At 37.7% G+C, this 19,534-nt stretch overlaps 1 protein-coding gene across 1 annotated transcript in view; it reads right to left on the reverse strand.

The window, feature by feature from the left end:
* LOC107692754 (partitioning defective 3 homolog) overlaps positions 1-19,534 on the reverse strand; it is a 444,353-nt gene that overhangs the window by 168,874 nt on the left and 255,945 nt on the right. The window contains exon 15 of the mRNA XM_016491924.1: positions 15,524-15,662. Coding sequence (XP_016347410.1) covers positions 15,524-15,662 — 139 coding nt within the window. The remainder of the gene's footprint in view (positions 1-15,523; positions 15,663-19,534) is intronic.

The raw sequence follows: 19,534 nt of genomic DNA on the forward strand, positions 1-19,534 counted from the left end.
CTCTAAAAAAAAAAAAAATTATTATAATAATAATAATAAATAAATAAATACAATAAAATAAAAATGAATGAATAATTATGATTAATTTAAAAAAATTATAATAAAATAAAATATAAACAACAATAAAATAAAATGTAAAATAAAAAAATCTATAAAATAAAAATGAATGAATAAATATGAATTTAAAAAAATAAAACAAATAAATATAAATAAAAAATACAATTGTTGTGCACCAGCACACGTTTTAAATAAAATAAATGACTGTGTTGTGCACCATCATGCATGTTTCTTAGATTCTTATATTTTTGGATATTGTAGCCTAGCGGTTAAAGATCTAGGATGCTAACTGATGGGTCATAGGTTTAACTTTAAGGGCAGATCACAAAATCAGCATTGTGTCCTTGAGGAAGTCAACTTTAGATCACTCCACGAGGGCTGTTTCTGTTAATAAGTGTATGTCATTTTGGATTAATCATCACCAAAATGACAAATTTGTAATTAGTGGAGTCCATTAGAGAAGCTTTGTCATGTCAATTTAGTGCACTGGCATCAGAGCATACATGGTAAAAGGCCTCTTGAAATGTGTGAATGCACACACAATCCTGAACAGTAAATGAACGGCATGAAGCTTCAGAAAGTGAACAGAATTATAGCACTGACTCGGCTTAACCGGGACTAACCCAACCGACAGAGACATTAACACTCCTGTAATGAACAATCTGCTGTGCTAAACTTTCATCGTTAAACCATCAACATGTACACAAGACGAAACATTTCCAAATGTTTACTTGAAGATGAGCAGTGTTTTCACTTGCAGGGGTTAGATATGAAGACAAGTTTCATTTGATTGCATCAACATGACTCACGAAACATTAAGAAAATGCAAAGCACCGGTGGCTCTGGAGCTCTCAAGGTCGCCTGGACATTTACAAGAGGCCTTGATGCTCCAGGCAGTCCGTCCCGGAGGACAGGGGCCACGGTGAAGATCCACGAGAGCTTCCAGACCCCAGAGCTTCCATCTCATGGCAATCATCCATAACACTGACTGGAGAAGCAGTTACCGAGCGGTTGCATCAGCGTATCAAAGACAGTCTCTCACTGCAGTAAGGCCTGAGCAGTGGGTCAGGAAGCACGGGAAACTTCTGTCACTGGTGCACAGATACTGCACCGGCGTACAAATGAATGCAATGCGTGTACGTCACTGTGAGAACATGAATTTCACACTTGCTGAGGCGAGAAGACATGTATGCATGTGTGTACACCAAGATATTCACAGAAACATATGCACAGTCACGCTCAATAGCAGAAACCGCAAATAAAGCCAAAGCCCAACACATGACTGCAATAACAAAAACATAAACCTGAGGAGAAAAACATTATGATACTAACTGGGCAAATGTAAAGTAAAGTATAAATAATTTACATAATACATGTGACTTTAGACATCATTATTTAAAAAAAAAAATATATATATATATATAAATGATTTTTAAACAAATACTATGACCTATCAATCATAAATATCAATATATTTTTGCTTTTTTTCTGCATCTTCCTGCAAGTGCACCAGTGAAGTTTAATTTAACATTTTTTTCCAAGAAATAATAATACAAAATTAAGTCTAACTACTTTGGAGAAACTCGACTGAAATTTAATAATTTTTTTTTTTTCTTTATCATAATATCGGGACAGTATTATCAACCTGACATTTTTCACTTTATGCCTCCAAAATATCAAAATTATTTTTAATTATTTTAACTTTAATTCAGCATTTTTAATAATAAAAAAAAAAATGCTGGTCATGGAAGAGTCAAAGAGTCACTGAGTTTATAAATGTCATTTTCTTCTAATGAATTTGCAAATTTGACCATATAGCATATTAGATAAAGAAACAATAAAAAGAAATTGACAAAGACCAAGATTAAATTCACATGAAAAAATAAATAAAACCAAAAAAAAACAGAAAGGATCCATACACTTGAAAGTGGCAGTCTGTCCATGCAAGGTCATTATTTTGCTCATGCAGAACATGGTTTAAATTGGTTAACTGCTGAATACAGTCGTGTTCTTGCATTAAATGAGGCCTTTCCTACGGATTTTTTGACACAAGTGCTGACCTCCTCATACAAGGAGAGTTACTCTTGGCTATGCTAAATGGCGTAAAGGACACCTATAGAAATAGCCACTGTGACACTGTGAAAAGGTGAAAGTCTTTAACATGGAAGATAAAAACACTGCGACCACAATTCTGCTGCAGACGACTAATTGGCCTACCATTTTATTGAGATTATATCCCCTGGCCACCCACTTACACTCATGATTTCATGGTGAATCATAAAAAATCTGCCTAAAAACGGACCTCTTAATTGCAGGACAAGAAAAATAGCGAAGGCGTTCTTGGCTTATTATACATTCGGCTCTGTGAAGAGAACAGGAAATCGGCAGAAGAGGAGAAAAGAATTTCAATCGTCTGATTTCTAATGGTTTGTGAAGGCAGTACGCAGTAAGCAGTACTAAAAAAGCCCTGCTGGACGTTCTTGAGAGAGCTTTGTTCTAGAGGGAAGATGTTAGTGACTGACAAATCCTGCTGACATCTTCTCAGCACCGTGTCTTGATCCATTATCCAAAGTGTGGATGAGAGTCGATGGGTTAAAAGTAAGACTAATCGTCTTAGTGCTAGTGTGCAAAAATAACTGCACTACCTCAAGAAACACAATATTCCTCTAGAATCATTTACGGCGATATGCATCCGACAATAAACTTCATAATGCAACCTAAACAGGACGCAGTTTGACTTAAACTGGATAGTCGAAGCAAAACCAAAAGACTGTTGCTTTACCCAAAAGAGCTTTCCTTACCAAACACATCATGCTTTTGTTTAATCCTGAAGATTTCTAAACCTCCGCGTCATGCTTGCATCCCGAGGACATTTGATTCAGGTCATTTGAGGATAAGCATCAAGGCTATCATGTGCGGTCTTTCCCAGACCGAAGAAGCTGTTTGTGTTTGTAACTGCCTCTTCTGTTTAATCTGCACTGAATTCTGCTTGCAGGGTGCTGATGGCAATGGTGGTGGGCTACTGTTGTTTTCTGTCATGCTGCGATCAAACGACCCCTCGTGGAGGGTCTTCTCTTGCTATAATAAATAGACCCCTCCATGCTTGTTTGCTGGGCCTTGAATCAAAACATTGTGGGAATGGACTGATTGGTAGACAGAGCCGCACTGCCCCCCCAAACTAGGGTTTGAACAAATAAACTTGAATTAAATCAGTTCCTTGTTGATGCATCCAGAATGACAAAGGGCAGCAGATTTTTTTCAGGATGCTCAGCAGAGGAGAGCTGACTTTGAGGAATCACTCATCAGAGGACCATGAAGGCTATCCTGCTCCTACTTGTATTTCTTGTACATCAAGTGCAAAGTATCGCACAAAGTGTACACTCAAAAGCTCAAAGTGAAGCAACTCTAAGCTGTTAATACAAGTGAAATGTAGCTGAAGAAACTGGTTGACCGTAGTTTTTCTGGTGAAGCTGGTTGAAAATGGTGGTCTTGCTGGCTGAGCTAGTTGAGTTCGAACTGGTGGCACCAAACCAGCATAGCAGCATCCAAAATATGACGTACTGATCACCAAAATGATTTTCAAGATGGTTGAGCTTCATAAGGTCCAAGATACCCTTTTATCCCAAATTTAAGCACAAACTGAAAGGTCATGCCATTAGACTATTTTTTCTTGCAAAATGTTCTGTGGGAAATCCATACAGGCCAAGTTATCAGCCTCATTGGTTTAGCTTATCGGGAGCAAAGGCTTTTGAGGAGCTGGTGCATTAAGTTTAGGCATTTCAAGAACATCTAAATAAGGTCATTTGAAATCTGGCCTTCATCGAACAGGCTTGTGGGAACATGAAGTTTTCAGTTTCCTCCAGTCACTGAAAAAAAAAGACTAATTCAACTTTGTGTAATCCCGTAATCCAAAAACAATTTTAAAATGAAAGGCCAACATGTGGTATTAATCACAACCTGCCATGTATTTAGGAACATAGTCATCAACAATCAGTTCAACTTTTCCCAGAAGCAGGGGAGTGAGTGAAAGCCAAGTGTTTGTCATGAATGTGCATCCATAGTGGCTTGCTATGGTCGGGGGAAACCCAGAGGGTTATCATTGAAGTGAGGGTCTTTGATGGAGTATGCTTTTTAGAATATACACATTTGACATTGTATTGCATCATGTGTGTTGGCAACATTAGCAGAGTCACATTTGATTTGAGTTAGGTAACTTGAGAATGGTCTTATACTGTAAACACAGGAAATCATGAAATAATTCATTAAAACAACAAAGTTCTACATCTACTCCCTGCCAAAGTAATAATAATGTAAAATAAAAAAATAAAAAAAGGTTTACTGGTGTAAGCTGGTTTTAGGTATGTTTAGTTTAGCTGGTCTCCCAGCCTGCCCATAACCCCTTAAAACCAGCAAAAAAAGACCAATCCAACCACTTGGGAGGTTGCCAGAAGGTTGCAGGTTCGAAACCCACAAGATGTCCTATGCATTATCACTACTGTGACAATTCAGACACTTAACCTTGTGTTGGTTGACAACATTAGCCTTCCTGAACAGTAGTGCAATCAGTAGAGCATGGAGCTAGCAATGTCAGTGTCATGGGTTTGATTCAGGGGAAACTCATAAAATGTGTACCTTGAATGTAATGTAAGTCACTTTGGATAAAAGCATCAGTCAAATGTATAAATGTCAATTGGTGAAGGTTTGAGTGCATGCTTCATTAACACCAACTACCTGATGAGTGCACATAATGCCTCTAAAACCAGCAAAAAAAAAAAAAAAAAGATCAACCCAACCACTTGGGGTTGTAGGTTCGAAACCCACAAGATGTTCTATGAATTATCACTACTTTGACAATTCAGACACTTAACCGCTTAGACAATTAGTCTTAACCATAAGTTGCTTTGGTTGACAACATTCAACACTGAGTAACGTCAAGGTCATGGGTTCGATTCCCAGGGAAAACAATAACTTATAAAATGTGTTCCTTGAATACGGTGTAGGTCACTTCAGATAAAAGCATCTTCCAAATGCATAAATGTCAATTAAAGTTTGAGTACACCCTCGATTCTTTAGGCTTGTGTTATACTGGATATCGTTTAGACCTATCATTAAAGGTGCAGTATGTAATATTGACAGCAAACGGTTGAAATTGGTACTGCATTCCAAATTTAAAATATTGTTTCTCCCACCTCCTCCTCAGACTCGTCGCTCCAGAGAGTTGTCAGATTGAGGACACGCAGAGGGAATGAACACAATTGACAATGGAAAGCAATGAGCCTCACACTGTAAATTAATGAGCTGATTTATTCTTGTTTTAACATGCCTCTGGTCTTAGAGCTTTTTAGATTGATGCAGAGGCTTTTAGGACGGGTAGAATCTGCGATCTCTGACCCAGTTCGTTTGCTGTCTTCCATGGCTGCGATACAATATTTTCTGTTCTCTGGGATGAAACGGCAGTGGGCGGAATCACACAGACCAAAACAAAAACAGGCATTCCGACACGGATTGCACATTTTCAAAGTAGAATAACTGGCTTTAGCGCTGTTTTCGGAGAAACAAGTATGTGAACTTAGTACGTTTTCTAAATATTGCGAATGTATTATGGTGTTTTTATGCTTTGGTACACATAAAATTACATACAGCACCTTTAATGTTAAGACCACATTATTATGGTAATTCCTCTTTAAATTAAAAACAATAAAAACTGTGAGAGAAAAGTAGACTCCCTAAGTAGCTTCATCTGTCTTAATGAGACAACTGAGCTAGTGTGTCAGTTCAGGGGCAATCACACAAATGCTCTCTGAGAAAGACCTAAACACAGATTTATTTATAACTGAAATCCAGATGGGATTTTTAACAGAAGTCGTTCATGCTCTTTGTTTGGAGGAATTGAAGTACAACTCAAGAAGTATAAAATATCACCCACAAGTGAATACACTATAAGTTGTAAAAAAAAAAAAAAACTGAAGGCAGGGTTTTAACAAAGTAAAAGCAAAATCTAACATCACATATCCCTGGTTTAATAATAAAGCTATATTGGACAACCAGAGGAGTTTAAACAAATAAGCTATTACAAAGTCATGACCTGAAAAGTTTTCTCTTTCAGAAATTATAGGGGAGAAAAAATACTAATTTCCCCTTTCCAAAGCATTAAACACGACAAACCATTGAATACTGCTAAAAACTAAACTGCTCCAAAAATAGTGTTCTTGGCCAGACTGCAATCTTACATTTAGCACACTTGATGTGGGTTTGAGGTCTTGTGTTCTGCTCTGCACGTGCCTGTGAAGCTCACGAGAACGGAGAGTGTCCCATTTGTCAATTTACAATTCAGAAGCGTGCTCATAAGTGCCCCATATCCATGATTGTGATTAATATTCTACTTTTTTTTTTTAATAAATAAATAAATACCTACGGGCCACTGAAAGTCAATCAGAAAACTCCTGACTGCAGAATTTCCGTACACGTCAGGGGATTCAATTTATTGTGTAGATTGTTTATCATGTTATTGTTTTATAACTAACTGAAGTGTGTTAATGTGTTAATTGACAGGTCTATTATGTACACATGCATTGTTTGTGTGTGTGTGTGTGTGTGTGTGTGATGCTCTAGAAGCCGTGTCCCTGAGCAGCGTATGGCACAGTAATATCACAGGTCTTCCACTTCTTGTTGTGCGAGTGATTCGATCTCTGTAAGTCTGTTATCTCCCATCAACCCTCCTCCTGTTAGCATAACAGCACTCATTATCCTGTAGTCTTCATCAGCAGGTTAATACAGCGGCTGTGCTAATCTGACAGGCGCAGACAAACCACTTAAGGGAAGCCGAGGGAGGCTGAGGAGGCGCTGTTAGCGTGATGCAATTCCCAGCATACCTCTGTCATTCTAGTTCTGGTACAGTGCCATTCACAAGAGAGCAGCGATCCATAGAGAAACGCACCTTGAGGAAAAAAAAGGTCAAAGCATCGGGATGCACGCAGGGAAGTGATGAAAGTGTGAAATACTAAAAGCTCAACTTCTCATCTGAGGTATCTATGTCTCTTTATAGATTATATATCTGCCCTTCCTATAGATTGAGCTATAAATCGGCTTTGGCAAGGAAATCGAAATTTGGTTTGTCAAACACAGACCATTCAAAAGTTTTGTTGTCATTTGTTTTAATTATTATTATCAAAGAAATCAATACTTTTATTCAGCAAGGACACGTTAAATTGCTCAAAAGTGACAGTAAAGACATGTATAATGTTACAAAATATTCAATTTCAAATAAATGCCATTCTTTTGAACTTTCCACTCATCAAAGAATCACTCATCAACGTATCACAGTTTTCACAAAAATAATGTGAAGCAAGCAGTTTATAGATTGTTTTCATATATAGAATTTTTAGCTATACATAGTGTATACATAGTGTTAAAACATTCATGACACTAAACTAACAAAATGAAAATGTTAGAAAGAAAATGACCATTGTTATTTTTGTTTGAATATGCTGCTGCAACGGGCTTGCTTTTTACGCAGTTTGCTGCAAAAATTCAAAAATAATTACAAAAACACATTTTTATATATTTTCTAAAATGCTTGTGTAAAATAAAGTGAGAAAACAGAAGTTAGAAATAGTGGTCGACCGATATATCGGCCGATATTTGGCATTTTTCAATATCGGCATCGGCCGATAAGTTTTTCTGTTTGGCCGATGTGTTCGATGCGGGACTTTTATTTTGACGGCGCGAGAACAACAGCCGCAGCGCCTGAGCGCACACCGCTCACATTCTCCCTCTTGTTCACTGTCGTCGTTCAGTTCTGTCTAATATGGATATAAGTCTAATAATCAGATAGAACTGTTAAACAAATGAATTAAAATGTATACAAAAAAGTATTATAACGATTGCTTTAATATTATCAGTAATAGAAAGGCAAACATTGTAATACTTTCTCATTTGCCGTCAGCATTCAGCAAACACGCATTTATATCACTTAAACAAATCTTTGAATGACTAATGAACATTTAATTTCACAAACCTTGCAGACTTAGTCGAATCTAGTTGAGATCTTGTGAAGTTTGCATGTGTATCCTGCATGATCGTGTGTTCTCTGTGTGACGGTCGATCCGTGCAAATTGAATGCTGACAGGAGGAGAGTTCTGCTTCACTAGAGACATGCGATCGACAAACTTTAAACTTGTGTTTTCAAATTATGCTGCGCTTTATGCAGTTGCCCGCTGTCATATTCATGTAATTTTCATTGCGTGCTGTATGTAAAATGAGTGTTACCTTGGCTTTATTTGAAAAATAAATAAATAAATGATTCACACAAACTTCCCAGAATACTGAGTGCCCTGTTGGTTACCGTGTTTACTTTCTTTTTAATTAGATTTTTATTAAATATTTATTTATTTGTGAAAAATGCTTTGTCTTCTAAAGTATAAGTATGTTTATTTTACACAATTATTTTTAATCCATTTTCAAATGATTTCAATTTCTTAAATATAAATTAAAATAAATGAAATTATATCGTATATTATATATTATCTATATATTATATTATACCCTGCTTTCCAAGATATCGGCACCGGCATCGGCTGTCAAAAAACCCATATCGGTCGACCACTAGTTAGAAATATTGATGGCCTGTAAATGTTGTAAAATTCTCCAGCCATTAACAGGTGAAGTGTATTAGGTATTTTCACATTTTCTGTGCAAAGTTGTTCCTTCACACTCTTCAGCTCCTGACGCTGACCACACAAAACCACCATAAAACCCTCCCATCCCACTTCCATTTGTTCTGTCCATTCTTTCATTAACAGGTTCTTTGCAAAACAGCACGTCCAGAAGTAAGCGACGGCTCCTCAATTTGCGACACAGTGTGATTTTCCTCTACTGGCTGGACTTTTCAATTCGGACAAAGTTTTGCTCACAGCGAGCGCGACTGCTAATGCACTCCACATCAAAGAAATTACTGTCAAGCACTTGCTTATTTTTGTACTTAAACGAACTACTCCTTTAAAAAAATCTATCCCTCAGAGTCTTGGCCAAAGGATGAGGAAAAGAGAGATGGAGGAAGAAGAAAAAGCTCATTTGATTTAGCCCAAGACATGCATCTGCCACCTGCTGCATTATACCTTGACAAGTAGCCTGTGTAGTAGCGACTTGAGAGAGGTGGATTCACACTGCCAGTTAGATTGATGTAAGGCTGAGTGTATATGCTACATCTTCACACAGTTTCACAGCCGGCAGCCCTTCCCACTGACAGCCACCGACAGCGCCGCCAATCAATCTGACTGACAGCGACTGCAGCCAATCAATGTGATGGCACTATACTGTCAGATTATAGCCCCGCCCATCACTCTGACTCACAGGGTTTAGTTTTAATGCTCTTTTATGTCTTTATATTAGAACAGATGCTAAACAGAAACTGCATTAAGATAAAATGTTACAAGATTATATTTCAAGATTCATTCATTTTCAACCTAATGCACTGATGGTAGAACAAACATCAGAGACAGCACATGAAAAAACGAGATTAACTTTGAAGTAGTTAAGTTTAATCACTAATGCAGCTGCAAAGACAAGCAACATTAGCTTTACTGTTAATTAGTTTTGTGTTTGAGGAATAAAGGAAGTCTAAAGAAGATAATTAGCTGTGTGATTCATGAGTTTCCACAGCATTTCCCCCACGTCTCCCTCAGATGAATCTATTTTGTTGTAGCATCCACATATTTGGATAAAAGTGCCTGTCAAATGACTAAATGTACTTTAAATATAAATATTAAATATATATACAAAAATTGCTAACTAAATCACAAGCTCAATCACTACTTAAATATAAAACCTTATAGCTAATTGCTAACCAATTCACATTGCTAGCAAAATAGCTAGCTAAATGTTAAGCTAAATTCCTAATCACTAGCTGAATCACAAGCTTTATAGCTGGCTAAATGCTAACAAAATCACAAGCTTAATTGCTAGCCAAATCGCTAACTAAATCACAAACTGTATCAGCTGATCAAATAAAAGCTATATATATATATATATATATATATATATATGTGTGTGTGTGTGTGTGTGTGTGTTGCAGTTACAGCCAGCGGGAATCAAGGCTTCGTCCGGACAGCATTCTTGTAATGCGTGGAGAAGAGCAATTAATTACACAATGTTTTAATATGCAGAGCTGCTCTTTGGTTTTCAACTGCAATAACAAAAATTCTCACTCACAGAATCAGACACTGACTGCAGCTTTTTATATAGCATATTTCCCGTTATGAATTATGATACTGCTTGGTTCTTTGGTCCATTGGGTCGGATTGCTTTCTCACCACGAGCGAACCGCTCCAGAGTCCGTTTGCAATCGGGCCGAGACCACTCGGTACGCTTGTTTAGTCCGCTTTTGGTGCGCTCCCGAGTGCGACTGCTGCATTCACACCTGCCCAAACTAACCGCACCAAGAGGGACAACGAACTCTAGTGTGATTCAACTGAACTAAATGAGGCAGGTGTGAAAGCGCCCTATGAAGCATAAGTAATGTGCTAAAGTTTTAAGAACATTATAAAAGACCAAATAACATCAAACAGACATTCTATTAACATTCCTGGATTAATATTTGCTCATCCCTGCTGGAAAAAAACATCTAAAACCAGATTAAAGCTAGTTGGCTGGTCTTAGCTGGTTTAAGCTGGAAGTAGCTGGTTTTAGCTGGTCTCCCAGCCTGGCTAGACTGGTCAAACTGGTTGTTCCAGCCTGACCAGCTAAAGAAGTGGACAAAACTCCTCTAAAACCAGCCTGCTGACCAGCTATGACCAGGCTGGATGACCAGCTAAAACCAGCTAACCAGCTTAGGCTGGTTTTAGCGTTTTTTTTTTTTTTTTTTTTTTAAGGAGATAAAAGGGATAACTTAGAGAGAACATTGCCAGAACGTTAGCCAATGCTCTGAGAATGCTTCCTGTTAGCCGGGCTGGTAGCCGATTCACAAGGACAAACACATTTCACAGAACAGCTGCTAAATGTCACAAATGATGACCCCAAAATTACCACTCTCACAAAATACCGTGGTGTGACTTATTTTTCTCATTTTATCTTTTTTTCTCATCCTGTTCAAAGGTGCTGTAAATGATTTCCGGGACTCTGTCTAAATGACTACACGCTAAGATGTTCTGCCACTATGATTACCTCAAGTGCACAAGGCATTGGCTACTGTAATGACTGTCATTCAAAGGTAGATTCATTCAGAATATTCCTCAAAATGTCTCTCTATGGGCAGAATATGGTTAGCGAGTCTCCAAGAAGCACCAGTTACAGAAACGTCGTTTTACACGAAGGACTATTAATGCACCCATATACGCCGTTTTTTGACACAGTGCCTGTTTACGCAGTTTAATGGGGCTAACCTTTCCCGTCACACACTTAGAGGCACTTCTCTCTAGAAATCAACAGTTGTGAAGGGCAAATTCAAATTGGTACACCACCTCCCCTTAAATGAAAGGAAAAAGTCCCTTCATGTGTCACTTTAACTGTGTTTAACATGTTAAAGTAACACTAAGAGCAACCTGAACTTACAAGAATACAAGAATCCAACATCTACAGCACGGCTGCTAAACAGAGAAGGTGCAATTTCACACCGTACCTCCAGAAAGTAGGAATATGTTATATGTGACACGGAAAGAAGAGACACAAATCTATTTAGCTATTTGTAATCTGAACTGCAGAAAACGGCATGAAAGCATCTGTATGTGGTTTGAAAACCAATTAAAATCCGATTTTTGGAAATGCATTTTGGTCTGAAAGGTCAGGTCGCATTTCAAATAGTATTTTTGTGTCATTCAGGATGTGATTTGTATAATGTCAAACACAATGCAAGTCAAACTAAATGATTTATTATTATTATTATTATTATTATTATTATTATTATTATGTTTCACATTTTGTTTGTTTATACCTGCCACAATTTCAATGTAGATGGTCTTGCATAAACAAACAAACAAACAAATTTAGTTATTTATTTATTTATTTGTTTGTTTGTTTGTTTGATTGTTTGTTTGTTTGTTTGTTTGTTTGTTTGTTTCAATCGGGACCAAATGTAATTAAATAGTGACAAGTATAAATAAGTAAATACATTAGAATCTCACATTATTCAAGAGGAATTACACCAACTATTTGCATATTTATTTATTTGTTTCTTTCTTTCTATCTTCATTTATTTTATTTACCATTTGTAATAAAAACAGTAACGGGTATAAATACAGACAAAACATAAATAAATAAATACACACCCTAAGATTTATACGTTCCTTAACGCAGTTCTTTTTGTAGGAAATCTTCTACCGTTATGTGCCTCTCCTTGTTCAACTTTATCTAGTCAAATAAATTTCACCTGTCAACTACCAATCTATATGCCTTACAGCACTTTATTCTTCCGAGTTTTCTCAGTTTTCAAGATTTAAAGTTTCATTCCTCATCCCGGCCTGTCATAACAGCCAAGCAAGACGACATTATCTCGCTAACCTTGTAGCTCAAACCCTGCCATGTCTGCTCCTTCCTGAGTGACAGCAAATATGTCTGAAATGAGTTGTGGCTGCTGAAGACTATTTTCCTGACAGTGATGCAGCATGCTTTGTCAGTCAGGTCTCCACCTTGGTCCTTTAGAAAATGACCTCTGACAAACGCAACAGAGTCCATACATCAAGGTCCGTCCTCACGTCCTGCAGTGCGTAAAGTTGCGTGACAGACATTCTGTCATTCAGAACGTCAGCAATGGACCATTTAATGTGATGTGTTATTGCTGCATTTTTCACATTTTAACAAACAAAAATAATGTTTCATGCAAGTGACTGACAAGTGATGAAACAATCCTCAGGAGCACGGGCCGAGTTTATGAGATGTATGACAATGTGTCAGGCCTACAACAGCTGAAGGGTGCCATCTTCCCTCAGGTAAACTTTCTCAAACTTTTGCCTTTTTACTTTCCTCCGGAGATGATGTACAGCTAAACTCTCTGAAGTGCTGAAGTTTTAGAATTTCTCTGCACTGGCGCTGAGAAGAATTACTTTCGTGCTATTTAAAAGAAAGTGTCAATGCATACATTTACGCAAACCAACTAAGACAGAATTCTGAGAATTTTGATACTAAAAATATAATAAAAATACAATAAATATTCATTTTAAATATTAATAAGTATCATTGATATTGATCATTAATTAAATAATACATTTATTTATTATAATAAATTATTATTATTATTAAATACAAACTTTCACAATTAATGCATATTGTTTAAAATACTAATGCTAATAATTATCATTGTTATTGATAATAAAATAATACATATTAAATAAGCACCAGAAATAATAATAACAATTTTGCAGTTTTATAATAATAATAATAATAATAATTATTATTATTATTATTATTATTATTATTATTATTATTATTATTATTATTATTATTATTATTATTATTATTATTATTATTATTATTATTATTATTATTATTATTATTATACCATAATAACAAATAAAAATTATTTACAAAAAAAAAAACCTACATGCTTTTTCCATGTTCCACTATAATATGCTTATTCCAGGCTCCACATAAAACAATAAGTAATATTTATTAAGTGATAAGTGGTAGTAGTAGCAGTAGTAGTAGTAGTAATAACAATAACAATAATTTAAAATTTAATCAAACCACTCCCCATTATTTCCTGTCCATACTGTCAAAGAAAGTGACAAAATAGGGCCAAAATGAAGAAGAAGAAGAAAAAAAACAAGGCTTAGCAAGTGCAATTGGCCATCAGTCGCCTTTGACACTAAATCTGAGGAGACTGAGACGTCATTGACTCACTCATCGTCACACTGCGATGAGAACACACGCAGCAGAGAAGGTCAGAACAGGAGGATGAAGAAAACGAGGGCTGAAGGAAAAGCAGGGGGATGAGGAGGAGGAAGAAGAGGGTTTGCGTCAGGTACTAAAGAGCTTATTGTTCAAGACTGAGTAGTCAATTGTGAAATGACAAGCATGACGGTGAAAGGATTGGTCTGCCGATTCCAATTGTCTGGCAGGACTAGAACTGGAGCTGAGTTTGAGAGAAATCAGGACTTGACTTGAAAGAGTCATGCTGGATGAGACACGGGGCTTGAAAATGACATTAACCCCCATTTACAAAACCACAGGAGCATGCTGGGACTGGCTGGGCTGAGCCTGCGTGTGTCCAGCTGCTCATTCATCCCTGCATTTAAACCATATATGTCAGGGGAAACAGGTGGAAATGGAAACAGAAGGTCAGGACATACAGTATACTGACAGCATGTGCACACATAGTCTTGCAGAGCATAAAAATGACTATTACAATGCAGGCATTTGACCAAGAACCGTCCACATAGACAGGAAGAAACCTTCAAATGGCATGTGAACTGACCCGTTTCCTTTTAATGACATATATTCATAAACCAGATATAACCCTTTGAGCAATCAGGTGAGCTCAAGGACATCTGGTTCAATTGTTTGAGGCTGTGTGTCCACCAAAATATATTTTTCCTCCTTGAGGCTAGCATACTTTTTAATTGTTTTCAAAGGGAGCACAGCATATTTAAATAAGCTGACAGCGTGACGAAGCGGTTCACTTTGCGTTTTTTTCTGGTCGCAAAGAGAAAATGCTTAACTTTGGGTAAAAGGCAGTGCTCATCAGTGCCAGTCGTCCAATCACAGTGAAGGAGGGCGGGGCAAATATCGCCAACCGTCACATTCTACTGGAGTAGAACGACTGAACAACAATGGAGAAAGCCAAAATATTGCTGGTCTCCGAGTATCCATGTCTGTACCATATGACATCTCCAGACTATAACAATATTAAAATAAACAAATATGGCTTGGGGGAACATTTGGTTAGGTCTAGCTAAACGCTGCGCCTCCGAAGCAATCTCAAGCGCCCACAGCTGGGCATTTTCAAAAAAGCACCTGGCATTTTCATCTGGCTAAAAACACTTTGGTGGACACACGGCCTTAAAGTGTCTCAAACTAAACTCTTAAAAGTGATAGTTCAACCAAAAATGAAAATTGTGTTTTCCCCATACTATGGAAGTCAATGGAGACCAATAACTGTTTGCTTACCTGCATTCTTCAACATATATCATTTTGTGTTCAACAGAAGAAAGAAACTTTCTTTGGTTTGGAACAACTTGAGGGTGAGTAAATGATGACACAATATTTATTTTTGGATGAGTGATCCCTTTAAAATTGTTCAAAGATTAAATGCCATAAACATCACAATCTTTGGCAAATCAATTAGATCTTCTTGGAGCAACCTGGAAACTACCAGCAGACTGATAAAAGCCATTTACAAACTCCAGAACACGAGTAAAGTCAGCTGTTTAGATCGGAGTTAGCTGGTTTGAGAACGCTCTGGTCATTTTTGTGTGAAATGATACACCAGGGCCATCTGAGGCTAAGACTAATATTTGAGTGTTTTTTATCAGCTTACCCATCATTCTACCCATCATGGTGGGTCGTGGGGTGTGGTTGTCATCCAGGCTCTCTCCGGGATACAGCGACTGAGAGATCCGTCGCTCATGTTCATCTCGTGGAGAATTCAGAGGCACAGGCGGGCTACCTGGAGCCTCCTGGGAAGAAAAAGACATTTTTTTTTTTCATACAGGCTTATTTTTAATCTTTCGGCTGCTTTATTTTTCTTGCATACATACGAAATAGTTTTTCTTGCTTTAAGCACAATTATCCCACAATGTTGTCAGATGCATGCCTAAAACAATTTTAAAAAACACAGAACAAAGAGTAAGTTTCTAACCCCCCCCCTGTTAGGCTGTTGGTGAGTGTGGTCTTTTGTGAGCTCTCATGTCCTTAGCTTTATATACTTCCCCCATGGGCCCACATTGCGTGTGAAAGTGCAAGGCTGCACTTTCTCCCAAAGGAACTTCTCCTGAAGGAGGCTGTGTTGAGAATGAGTGGCTGCAATAATCCCTCACCCATTCTCACCTCCTGGACTCTGGCAACGAGGAAGACCAAGATCCAAGCTCTCGGAGCAATGGCGACAAGCCTTAAAGGACCAATGGGAATGTGCACAACCTAGCAAGGTATTTTACGTGCCTCAGTGTTCTCGATAGTTGCCAAGCATTTTCTTTCTTGCCCAATTCATCCATAATTCTACATATCCATCTGTCCATCCATCCATCCATCCATCCATCCATCCAACCATCCATCATTCTACCTATCCATCTATCTATTCATCAAACGCAAAAACGAAAAACCGCAATTCACAAGCCCGTATTGAACCGTGGATGACGTACTGAAAGGTTCAATATTATATTTAGGATTGTGGCATCCCTACTGTCTGTCTGTCTGTCTGTCTATCTATCCATCCATCCATCCATCCATATCTATCTATCTATCTATCTGTCTGTCTGTCTCTCCGTCCGTCCGTCCATCCGTCTATCATCCATCCATCCATCCATGTCTGTCTGTCTGTCTGTCTGTCTGTCTGTCTGTCTGTCTATCTATCCATCCATCCATCCATCCATCATACTATCTTTCCAACCATAGGGTGTTCTCGATAGTTGCTAAGTGTTTTCTTACTGAGCCCACAACCAACCCTCCTTTGATATTCTAATATCTAGGTATGACTCAGGTCCCTCTTTCATTTTAGGTCTATTAGATTTTTTACTTGATTTATAGTATGCAAACATTATACGTCTGATAGCTTAGGAATGTAGCTGCACAATTTGGGGTATCATTGATGTTTTTGGCACAAATGATACTGGATGCATTATGCACCAAGGTTAAATGCGTGTAGGGTAGGGGTTTGTCTGAATCTCTAACCAAATTGTGAGTAATAATAATAGGGATTACTATTGTATCTGTCAAAAACATAGACAGTTCTAACTCCAAGAAAATACCAGTGTCTAAGAGTCAACTTGAGTGGAGACAAAGTTGCTGGAAAACCAAGGCCTCTGGGTGAGATGATCACCATGCTCTGATTGGCTAAGATCAGTTACAGTAACGATCAGGTACTGTAAGTAGAGTGCGCTCGGATCCTCTCTGTGTGACTTTCCCAGACATACTAGAGGAGGCCTATGGAGGAATTAGACTGATGTCTTCTGATCAATAGCAACCAAAAACAATTTTGAGAATCTCGATTCATCCTGGACAGCAGGATGCCCATCACACAAGACACATCTTACTCCGCTCAGGTGGTCTGTGGCGCTGCATTGGGGACAACAAATGCTGTATTCGGGAGGGAAACTACCAGACTGTTTAATATAGATGAGTTGTTTAATGAAGTCTAGAGCTGCTGACTTATCTCGCTGGGCCTGATAAAACAGCACGCATACTGACGCATAGAAGGGGTCAACGCAATTACAACTTCATCCGACGCAAGTGCCACGGGCAGCCTGACAATAAACCGCTCAGCCTGACTCTCCTCAATGAGCTTTTCATTACAAAACCAGGATTTGTTTTATGAACCTTTGTTAAAGTCTGATGGTCGTGACAGAATGAGAGGAAGATCAAATGGGGAAGATGGGGAAGTTTTTCTTAAAGAAAATAGAGGGAGATTGGTTGAACCGATCTGCTTGTGGGAGACAGATCTTTAGCGGCACAGTGTTTGGGAGGGAATGGAGGTGAACAGTTATTACGAACCCGTTTATTCTGCCATCTCCAGCTGTAATCTCCCCTAATCTAGTGCTTTCTCAAACAGGATTAGCTGTGGATTAAAACACCCTCTTCTAGTCTGTCTTCCGGAGAGGCTGTGATTTGCAGTCTGCAGGCTAGTTTGTCCCGAATTTGTCATTCTACCTATCCATCCATCAAACCACCTATCATTGTACCTATTAATCTATCCATCTATCCATCCACCCGTACATCTGTCTGTCCATCCATTCATCATTTTATCTATCCTTCCATCATTCTACCTATACACCCATCATTTTACATATCCATCATTCTACCTATCTATCCATCCATCCATTCGCCCATCCATCCGTCCATCAATTTATCTATCCTTCCATCCATCCATCCATCCATCCATATAACTATCCATCCATCTATCCATCCATCCATCATTCTAACCATATGACTATCCATTGTTCTTCCTATCCATCCATCATTCTACCTATCCATCCATCCTTTCATCAATTTTTCTATCCTTCCATCCATATAACTATCCATCATTCTACCCATCCATCCATCCATACATCCATCCTTTCATAAATTTTTCTATCCTTCCATCCATATAACTATCATCATTCTACCCATCCATCCATCCTTTTACCAATCCTTCCATCCTTCTATCATTCTACCTATACACCATAATTTTACATATCCATCCATATATCCAGGAGGTTCTCCTTGTCTATATAGCAGCATCATATAGTCATTCTAATCCTTTCTCTAACACACACACACACACACACACACACATTTCCAGACTGGGCTGGCCCCCTGATGCTGTTTATGAGGTTTTAATCCAGCGCCCCTCTCCGCCTCTCAGCCTGTAATTACAGGTCTTAAGCTGTCACATACAGCCTCTGCTCTGTCCAGCTCTCTCCAGAGACCCAGACAGCCTCATTAGCCCTCTCTATCACATCTCTCCAATCCCATTCTCTCTCTCTCCCGGCATTCATTTGCTCGGCTGTATGAAGAGCAGATGAACCCCTTACGGCAGATCTGTTGTCCTCTCTCACATATTTTCAGTCTATTTTTCAAGTGGATTATGACGGCTACAAGCGCCCGAGGCTGTGCAGCTGTGGGTCAAACTGCTCAAATTTACCCTGTGAATACTGTGTTTTGAGCCAGTGACAGATTATTATGTTTCCCCATAATGGGTGAATTAATTCTCTCAGCGGTGAGAGTAGGGGCACTGAATTGGTAAACTGCTTTAGTTAAAGGAGCCAAATTTCACACAATTAAAGTCCATATATAACATTAGTCAAGGTTTCTTGCATCCAAAACATCATAATTTAGTTTATCCTGACCATTTAGCATTGAAAAGGCTGTGTTTTGATACTGTACCTTTCAGACTTATTTACGTACAGTAAGTGACCTTTATTGTGATTGGCTAACCTTAGTGACCTGTGTGGGACCATTGTTTGAATACTGGACATGTGTTGATATATATATGATATATATTATTTATTTATTTTTAATTTACTTTTTGTTTTATTTTATTATTTTGTTTTAAAATAAATTAAATAAAATAAATAAGAATAGTTAAGTACATATACAGTAAAAGGCTCATTATAGTTAATTAAAACTGAAACTAAAACTAAAATCATAAAAAAAATGTATTTCAACATTTCTCATTCTAATTAAGTTTAGTTTGTAATTTAATTTGATGTGATAAATTAACTAAAAAAATGTATAAAAAATTAAATGCACACATAAAAAAACCCTACTAAAAATATAAAAAAAATTAAATAAAAAAAATTAAATTAATTCAAAATATCCATAAAAACAATAATAGTATCTCGATGATACTAAAAAA

The sequence above is a fragment of the Sinocyclocheilus anshuiensis genome, unplaced genomic scaffold, assembly GCF_001515605.1.
Source record: "Sinocyclocheilus anshuiensis isolate Anshui unplaced genomic scaffold, SAMN03320099.WGS_v1.1 scaffold762, whole genome shotgun sequence".
NCBI lineage: Eukaryota > Metazoa > Chordata > Actinopteri > Cypriniformes > Cyprinidae > Sinocyclocheilus > Sinocyclocheilus anshuiensis.